At 33.4% G+C, this 10418-nt stretch overlaps 1 protein-coding gene across 1 annotated transcript; it reads left to right on the top strand.

Moving 5' to 3' along the window:
- Positions 1 to 4481: 4481 nt before the first annotated feature.
- Positions 4482 to 6770, top strand: LOC148616235 (uncharacterized). Its single transcript, XM_088583092.1, has one exon. The coding sequence runs from the start codon at positions 4679 to 4681 to the stop codon at positions 6674 to 6676; it is 1998 nt and encodes a 665-aa protein (XP_088439218.1). The 5' UTR covers positions 4482 to 4678; the 3' UTR covers positions 6677 to 6770.
- Positions 6771 to 10418: the final 3648 nt, after the last annotated feature.

The following is a 10418-nucleotide window of genomic DNA, read 5'->3' as shown; positions in this document are numbered from 1 at the left end:
CTTTTTTCGGTATGATATAAGAATTTGATATAAATATTATAAAAATACCTAGATATTTTTGTGATTCATTGATCGAACGTCTAAGTCATATTGGAATATTACAAATGAAGCAACACAACACATATAGGTATCATCTTGTAGAAAGATGTTCCAGCATCTTCGTGGTATAAAGAAAGTCTGACCCTGGTGGTATAGAACATTGTTTCTTGTCCCTTTTTGCCCTTAACGCCATTAATTACTGGAAGCACATCCTCTAAATTCAATACAAAACAACTTGAAGACGCTCGAGTCACAAAGTCTAGGCAGTGTACACTTATAGTGACTAGTCTTATACTGAAAACAAATCCGAGATTATTCTTTGGCGACATTAGAAAGAAATAGGTATTAAATTACCTAAAAATATCACGAAGTTGATAAGTGGGAAAGGGTGGGTGGCTTTTTTACGATGGGCCCCTCCCAGTTACAAATTCTCCTCTACTCCTTCTAGTCTTATACATGCGAGTACGGGGCGCCGAATGGGACTCTTGTGGTTTGGTACTCAAAATTCAATTTTCTACAGACAAAAGTGAATTTTGTTCAACAAAAATGAATTCAGATTAACAAAATTCATAACATACTACAAATTTTCAACTTTGTGTCACAAAAGTCAATTAATTCTGTGGCACAAAAATCAAAATTTGTTAAAATTTGACAAGATAATTTGTATTAATGTATTTATCCCAAATTTTGCTGGAAAAAAATGAAATGTCAGATTAGCCAAGAAAATCATATTAGAAATGTGTTATGCGGTGAAATTTGTTAATCTGTCAAAGTCGGCGAAAGATTATTTTGTTCCACTATCCCTCATGATTTTTTGCCAGATACAGATAGATTCCTTATTTCATTCCGATTGTATTGATCTATGATACAAGAAATTCGGTTGAGTGGAACAGGTCGGGCGAGATGAAAAACCGACACAGTACGTGTCTAACTTTCGTTTCCCTTTTGTTTACAAACGCTCAAATAATCTATCTTTAGATTCAAGATTAAGTGACACAGTGGGTTATACGATTACGATATCCGATATTTCTTTCACGTATGTACTTTATTATAGCCGTGCACATTCGTACCTTATATACTGTGTTGCAATGAATGCTTTAAGTTTGTAATACACGTGTACATGATGCTGCAAATTTTGAATTTATTTGCATATTCAAAAGATTCTGTTAACTAATTTGCATACAAAATTGACTTTTGTGACACAAAATTGAATTTTGTCTGACATAATTGAATTTTGTGACCCAGAATTGACTTTAATGACACAGAATTGAATTTTGTCTCAAAAAATGAATTTCGTCCTTGTAAAATTGAAGTGATCATAAAACAAGTCTGTGCAACATAGTTTTGTACGATACAAATGATTTTGTTGTGACGGAATTCAATTTTGTGTACACAAAATTGATACTGATTACAAAAGATCAAGTCCCATTTGGCACTCCGTAGTGAGATGTCTATTCTAGTTCTAACGGACAGAAAAATTTAGTAAGTGATGCCTTATTTTTTGTTAATTTGAGCACAGTACAGTTTACTTAGAATGCTTTGAGCACTCCCTATACACTCAAGTCTTGGTATGCTTGCTCAGTTCATTTCCTATCTTTTCCATCATAGTAGCAAGTTATTTTCGATGAATCAGTTTTTTTTTCTCGAGTCTCTCATACTTCAATTATTCCGCAGTGTTCATAATTCTCAGGCTGGGGTGATGTAAACCTTTCTTTTAAAACATACAATAGTAGATAGTTCAGTACTATGTCCTAAGATGAACTGACGATTTTCTTTACAGCAGACGGATTGCTGATAGTAGGAATGAGCAAATTTTGTTTTATTTGTACTCTACACATTGAAAGAGTAATCAAGGGAACCAAGGTTATAGCGGTAATCAAAAGAGTGTAATCCAAGGACAAAGACCAGACATGGAAAACAGACATGCACAACAAAGAACATAGAGTTACTAAAATTATATATATACAAAGTATAACAAAAGCAAATGAGCAACTTGGACTCCACTAAAACTGGGAGCATGGCCCAGGCGCAACGGTAGGGTAAGCATCCTCTGCTTTTCTAGAAACACCAACCTAGTTGCTCATAATAAGTCAAGTCCGGGGTAGACAAACGAGGAAAGGAAAACTATGACCCGTTGAATAAATCAGTTTTCATGGTGCAGATTGATACACCATAACGATCCATTTGCGACGGTATCTCGAGAGTAGGTATCAGTTCTGTCCTAAAATGCCCTCCCGTAGAAATTAACGTTTTAACTGGGTATGCCCAGACAAGTATGTCCTGAAATGGTCTGAATACGTATTTGGTGTCCAATTGATTTCACTATCGCAGCAAGTACACTCAAAGAAGACGAAATTATGTTGCATCGAATCTTTCTTTAGTAGTTCACCCAAATACGTTTATAGATACCGTATCTTGATGATATTTTGACCGTAAATAATCCTAACTTCGAAAATTTAAGCTGACCAAGTCTAATAATAATAGTACTCGCACGCATTTGCTTGATTTAGATATTTAGCCTCCATACCAAAATTTGTGACAAAAGAGATGATTTTGATTTCTATCCCTAGATGATGATACTGGTATTCCTGAAGTACCTTCCTACGGCGGTATTATCTACATTTTACAACTGGTCTGTTTTGCTCGTATTTGTGATAAAGTGTTTCATTATAACAGATTCTTTAAAGAACAGCTTTTGTACCAGGGGTATCGATATCACAAACTTCTAAAAACATGTACTAAGTTTTCTCGCCGATACAAAACTTTGATACAAAAATATTATAGCACTGGCAAGTTGTCTTGTTCATCCAGGTTGTACGGAAATAAAGTTTATAATACACATTATTTCAAACAAAAGCCGATGGATTTATCAACTGCCCTTAACAGAATGCGATTTTCAAATAATTGTCTATTCTTGTTTTCGCAGATATAAAGATACCGTACCCCTACTCGCATCTCTACTTAAAAATCATGTCATTTTCGATTTGCGGTATTACACTACATCAACATTCCAAATCCAGTCCACTGGGATTGTAGTGACCGATCATTTCCAATACTGGTAGTTCTGGTGGTCAGTTAATTTTGTCTCTTTAAAATATGCTAAGTAACTACGAGCATTCTTTATGTAAATTTCTCTTTTTGTCTATATGGTGTATGTTGGGGTAATCCACGCAGAGAAATTATTGTATTAGTGTATTTTAGTGTGTGTTTGTTGTTGTTCGGTTCATTTTCAATAATGATAATAATAATAGCCTTTATTTAGACAGGATGAACACATATTAATATCTTATACCAGTTCACATAGTGTATTATGATTAAATATAAACATCATAAAAATACAATACAAACAAAGATATCATAGGTTTTCATATAAACAGACATCAATAACTTAACATAAGAAAAATACTCTTCTAAGTAATTTTTTTTAAAAGACACTATTTACAATTTCTGACGTTTCCAGTTAAATTGTTCTGACACGGTTAGCGAACGTTTATATATTCAGTACGAGATCTTGGAGTAAATAACAAAATAACACTGTCTAGTTCTTCTACAGCTAATTTCATATACATATTTAAATATATTCATATATGCAGGTGTTAAATCGTGAAGTACTTTCAAAACTTAAATAACCCTTTGAATACAAAATAGTCTGGTATTGGTATCATCTTAGTACAGAAAATAAGTTTTGTGATGGTGTCATAGTATTTCTAACATTAAGTATAATGGGAGCAGCCGCCTTCTGTAACCAGACTTTTTCACCATATCCTTTCTTTCTTCCAAAGTAGACTTAATCATTATTGCAAGATGCCCTTTCATATATAGCACAGCCAAGTTTGCCATCAGTACCTGCCTGGACGTAGGACCAGTGAGAGTGGGCGTCTTTGTGTGCTGGTGGCTGTTCTCGTAAATTATCAACATGTCATATGATCCAATTATTAAAAGTGGTTTTTAATCTCTTTGTCCCAAAACAGGCGCTTAATTGCTTGTCCTTTAGATTTCCTTCGTAAAACTCATTAAGTATATATATTTTTTATTTCAATATAGTAGTGAATTTTCTGTGTGCTTTTTTTTTCTGTTAACGACTTTGACAACTAGACCTACCGTTAGCCTTATGACACTTTATCGTAGCAAGTCGTAAATTAAAACAAAAAAACAAACAAACAAACAAACAAACAAAAACAGAACAGTCCGAAATCGTATTGTCTGTAATAAGACCAAAGCAAAGTCTCACGACCTTGATAAACGGTCGCTTGAAACCATGTCCCAAGTGCTAAATGTAACGTATATATTGTACTACTTTGGTCAGTAGGAAGCCATATACATAAGAGACAATTAGAAAGTTTGTATACACAGTTGGACGAGCAATCAAGGAATCCTTTGTTTCTATTGTACTTCAACAAACATTCAATACTACTTATATTACGCTGGATTGATTTGATCAGTGCGCTGTGTACATTTAAACATTTTGGCATGTCTCAAACGTATCAAATTTTAAATTCTATTTTATTACATAGATTACAAACTGGATTATCGGAGTAGACATAAATTTATTACTACACGGGCAGGTCTGAAATATATAAGTGTAAATACTTGTGCACACCAATTTTATTTAATTGAATGCTGGTCCTATGACTGTAAAATGGCAGAACGGGTCGTTCGTAATATTGAAAATGATTACTTGATGTGTAGTGTGTGTCTTGGACGATATGAAGATCCTAGATTGCTTCCATGTGGACATTCATTTTGTAAGAACTGCCTGACCGAACACATTCAACAGACTGTTACGGACAGAGATACACATTTCTTCAACTGTCCGATAGACAGAACACAAATCCCAAGGCCTAGAGGGAATGTAAATCCACGTGAATGGGTTAAACATTTTCCACCGGATACATTTACTATTAATTTGATAAAAGCAGTGCGGATACACGAGGGTACGGAAGTACATGAAGAAATGCAGGCTGTACCCGGTCCAGTGCAAAGGTCACCGCGCAATATTCCACAAGGTCGGAGCGAAGAAGTAAATGGGAGTGGAAACAATGTTTTCTGTGACAACCACACTGGTAGACCCATTGAGTTCTTTTGTTTGGGTTGCAACCTTATAGCTTGCTCTCTGTGTGCCGTTAGAGAACACAGGGGGCAGAATTGTGAATGTGTTACAATTGAAGAGGCGATGGAACGGTACCATCCACGCATAGACGCTTTACGGCGACGTTTTGTCGGCCAATTACAGCGAGTACGAGAGTTAAGTAATGGGGATGGTGTCATTGACATTGAACTTGAAAATAGTAAAGAGATCTCACTTCGTTTCATTGATGAAGTAGAGACTGAAGTTGGTCAATTTTACGAACGAATGTTACAGGGAATTGAGGACTTGAAGCGTCAGGTTTATGAATCTGGGCGGGTAAATTTTAGAGAAAATGAACAACTCCAAATAGTAATGCAGAATGTTGAAGCAACACGCGAACAGTTCGATAACTTGTGTCATCACCAAACTGATGTTGAGTTCTTGTCAGATATACAAAGAATAGAGACGCAAGCCGATGAATATGATCAAGCAATACTAGCATCAAGTCAAGCTGCTTCTTCTATGAAAGTCAATTTCATTCAAAATCAAAACTTTTTGCAATTTATCCGGCATCCACCACCTTTAGGATCTATATCCTTATCTTCTCAAGGTCAACCTACCACAAGAAACTTTAATATAAATCGCAATTCAAACACAATCAGAGGACCAGCAGTTAATGCTGTTAGAACACGTCCGTTGACACGCCAAATAACCGGAGCAGGTATTCGCCCAACTCGGACCCCTCGTCCTCAAAGATACACTGGATTGCGGACGCAGAAAACACACGAGGTCATAAACGTCAAAGACCGAAATGAAGACACTATTAGTTGGCAACTCACAGGTGTAGCATTTGTAGACAACTCGGTTGTTGTGATTGACTCGCAAAATCAGATGGTTCGGAAACGAGGTATTGCTGGCTCTACAGGAGAAAACGATACGCTCCCATTGGAGCTTCCTCTGTGTGTGTGTAACATGGGATCAACTTCAAATGTTGCAGTGACACAACCGGAGAAAACCCAGATTTCAGTGATCTGTACCACGGGACACATGGCAGTTGTCGAAGTGATCAAAACAAACAAATCATATGAAGGAATATACCAAATGGCAGACAGTAAGTTCGTTGTTTCTAGCATGTCGGGTCGTATTTCTATTGATATTATCAGTCGCACAGGGAGGGTTCTGAAAACAATGGAGAGATCCCATTTATTTCATTGGCCACGATTTTTGACGATAGCAACCAACGGAAACATTATCGTAAGTGATAGAGATCAGAAACATGTGATAAGTCTGAATCAATCCGGTCAGGTAGTATGGACTTATTCAACTTCTGTTTCTCCATGGGGTGTTTCCAGCGATAAAAATGGCAAGTTGTATTTGTGCTTAGATAATAATACTGTTCAAATAATTTCTGAAGACGGACGTCTTGTGCAAGATAAATTTGTTAACATTAAGGAAGGAGTTAAAACACCATATGCGATCGCAGCTCGAGCTCGACAAGTTGTTGTTACGGAGTATGGCTCCAGTCTTTTTGCCGCCAATAGCCCAAATGTTCATGTATTTTCTTTTTAAAAAAGATGGAATATCTATTGAACTTTTAGTAGTGACTAAAACGTGATATTATCTGAAAATTGTCAAAATGTGAAATATAAACTTTCTAGCTTTGTTTTTGGAATCAAAACAAAGCAAGATTGTCAGCAAAAATTTACAATTGCTAGAACAATATTCAACACACACACACACACCAAAAGGTGAACTTGGAACAGGGTTATATTGCTACAAGTTTGAAGTCATCACTACAGAAGTTTTATGGTCGTCATCATGAACTCGTGGATCGTTACGGTGTATCCATATGCACTATGAAAATTGATTTGTTCAATGTGTCATAGTTTTCCTTTCCTCTTTCGTCTACCTTGGACTTGACTTTTTATGAGCAACTGTATCTAGAAAAGCAGAGGACGCTTACCCTACCGGTGCACCTGGTCCATGCTCCCAGTTTTTAATGGAGTCCGACCTGCTCATTTACTGTTGTTACTTTGTATGTAGTATTTTAGTTACTTTATGTTCTTTGTCGTGTTTGTCTGTTTTCAATGTCTGGTCTTTGTCCCTGGATTACATTCTTTTGATTCCCGATGGAATTTTTGTCCACCTGATTATTCTTTCATAACAAATTCTACTGGAAATGAAGGATGTACCTGACGAAAAAAATGAACTACCTTAAATTTACTTCTGTAGAAAGAATGTGTACCGATATCTAAAAGGCGATGATTAGGCATACACTCTTAACAAAGCCCGTTTTGTAATGGACAAATTTGTTCTCAAAGGTACTGCTTGATACACGGAATTAATACATCTGTAGAAGTCGAAGTCTGAACGTATACAAACAATTAACAGCATTGGAATGTAGTGTTTGAAAAGCATATGTTTGAGCCGATTGAAGTTGGTAAAAAAAACTTTAGAAACTGAGATAACCTAAGAAATAAGCAGTTTAAACATGTTTATGAAAATGGATATTGATGGTCTCCTTTAAATGTATTTAAATGTATACTTTTCTAATTTTTGAAACTATGGCGAGCGTAGGGAGCCAAAATTTTTTTAAAATGTTTTGCGGAGGTCAGAATATTTATTTTCAATTCACTAGCCAAGGCCAGATTATTTATTTTCTAGCAATTTGCAAAGTCAGACTATTTATATTTTGGTGTGATGAGACCAGGTTATTTATTTCCTGAATAATCAGAGACAGATTATTTATTTTCAAATTCTGCCAGCCCCACCCCGTAAGAAACTTATGGTCGTCCCGTAGCTTTCCTTGTGTTGTGTTGAACTTTAAGGTACAATTTCATAAAGCATTTTGACATTTAAGTTAAATGGCATTATTAGCAATATAGGAAAAACATCACCGTGTCATGCCAATCGTCAAATTTAAATTACTGCATTTATTTTCGATATTTGCCTGATCTCGATTTAAAAAATGTGTCTAGTTCAAGATCAATCTTAGGAGCAGTATATTTTCGAAAGTTGCCAACTGTGCATTGTTAAATTGAAAATATTATAAGGATATTATAAACTATATAAGGAACAAAATACGTTTATCGTGCTTATTTTTAATACAAAGCTCCCGGGCATTATTCAGAGACTATATTTTGAAAACACCACCTGTATTTGTAGAATTTGAAACAGATACTTCATGCTAATTAGTATCAATATAATTTTTTCAGTTGAAATAAATAACACTGGATTGTTGTATCGTGACATGCTACACGGTATACAGTTGCTTATAAATTATTTAATCTATTCTAGGTGAAGATACAATTTATTATTTGCACGAATTTGCTTAGCGGAATCAACGTACGGAAGTTAACGTACTTTCGGGGAAATTATTATCGTATACATGTACATACAGTTGGGAGAGAAATAACTATACAGCTTATTAAAACTTAGTCTGTAGCTTACTTACTCGGTTAAGCTGCTTATTGTATGGTGACCTTTCGCATGGCTGGAATTTCAGAACTAGAATCGGGGTCTTCTTTGGGCCTATTATTTATATAGTTAATTTGTTATGTGAGCCGTGTTGACAGGACTATACCTCTATCCCCGGTACAGGGTTCTTACAGTATTTTGTTTATGGTGATTCATGGTCGATGGTACCTTTTGTGAAAATGTGATTTAATTTTTTTTTGTCATTTGACATAATTACATTTGTAGCATTCATATATTTCAATCCTCTAGATTTGATAATTAATGACAATTGCATTCATCTCTTACTTGTTTGTCAAAGATTTCACATGAGCATTTAAATCATGTATATAATTTACGGTCTGCAATAATGTAAGTAAGCAGTTCATACAATAACATCAAATTAAAACAAATTATATGTTTATATACAGTAAATTAAATGGTAATCATAACATACAGATACCCACATTTAAAATCACAAAAGGCAAACTAACACTTGATCGAAGTTTCTTACTCTGAACAGGCAAATGTAAAAATGAATTCATGCAACTTGTGAATGTTAGTGAAAATTAGTTTGACGACGTGGATGGATGATTGATTAAAATAGGCCTTATTCATCTTTGATTTCTGATTGAAAATGAAATGCAGAAAAATAACATAATGTATGGTAATAAAGATAGGTCAATGCTGGCAGAGTGACGTCTGGATAAACATTTGTTATACTGTTCTTTTGGATTAGTTTTATTGCACTCACAACATTTTCACCATTGTAAAAGGAGATAATCTATCCAAATTTGTTGGAAATACACGAACATATAACTCTATGCTGTACAATACCATTTTGTATGGCAAGCCAAAGTGGACAAAATTCAATATTTTGTAATATTAGAAAATGAATTTCTAATATTACAAAATAATTTTTTAATATTAGAAATTCAATTTGTAATATTAAATATTCATTTTCTAATATTACAAATTCCTGATTTAGTAATGTTATAAAATATCACACATTTGGTAATATTACAAATTGAATTTGTAATATTAGAAAATGAATTTGTTATATTAGAAAATGAATTTGTAATATTAGAAAATCAGTCACATTTTTTTAATATTACAATATGATTTTCTAATATTAAAAAATCGTAACTGAATACGACAAATCCATTTTCTAATATTAGAAAATCAATTTCTTATATTAAAAAATCGTTTTTTAATGTTAGAAATTCAATTGAATTTTTAATATTAAAAAAGTGTTTTGTGATATTAGAAATCTAATTTGTAATATTAGAAAATGTATTTGTAATATAAAAAAAAATCATTTTTTAATATTAGAAAACACTTATTTTCTAATATTACAAATTCATTTTCTAATATTACAAATTCCTGATTTAGTAATATTATAAAATATCATGCATTTTGTAATATTACAAATTGAATTTGTAATATTAGAAAATGAATTTGTAATATTAGAAAATCAGTCATATTTTTTAATATTACAAAATGATTTTCTAATATTAAAAAATCATCACTGAATACGACAAATCCATTTTCTAATATTAGAAAATCAATTTCTAATATTCAAAAATAGTTTTTTAATATTAGTAATTCAATTGAATTTTTAATATTAAAAAATGATTTATTAATATTAAAAAAGTGTTTTGTGATATAAGAAATCCAATTTGTAATATTAGAAAATGAATTTGAAATATTAAAAAATCATTTTTTTTAATATTAGAAAATGCTCATTTTTGTCCACTTTGGCTTGCCATAATTTTGTATACCTTTTACACCTATTGAGACTTGGTATATATGCAAATCGTGTTGTTATGAAACCTTCAAAATATTATATAAACCTTTG

The sequence above is a fragment of the Perna viridis genome, chromosome 5, assembly GCF_037379345.1.
Source record: "Perna viridis isolate PV_CMFRI_1.1 ecotype Kerala chromosome 5, ASM3737934v1, whole genome shotgun sequence".
Taxonomy (NCBI): domain Eukaryota; kingdom Metazoa; phylum Mollusca; class Bivalvia; order Mytilida; family Mytilidae; genus Perna; species Perna viridis.
This window is presented reverse-complemented; position numbering and strand designations above follow the sequence as displayed.

Excerpts from the sequence above, each read along its gene's own strand:
- LOC148616235 (XM_088583092.1), top strand. The coding sequence starts at position 4,679 with ATGGCAGAACGGGTCGTTCGTAATATTGAAAATGATTACTTGATGTGT.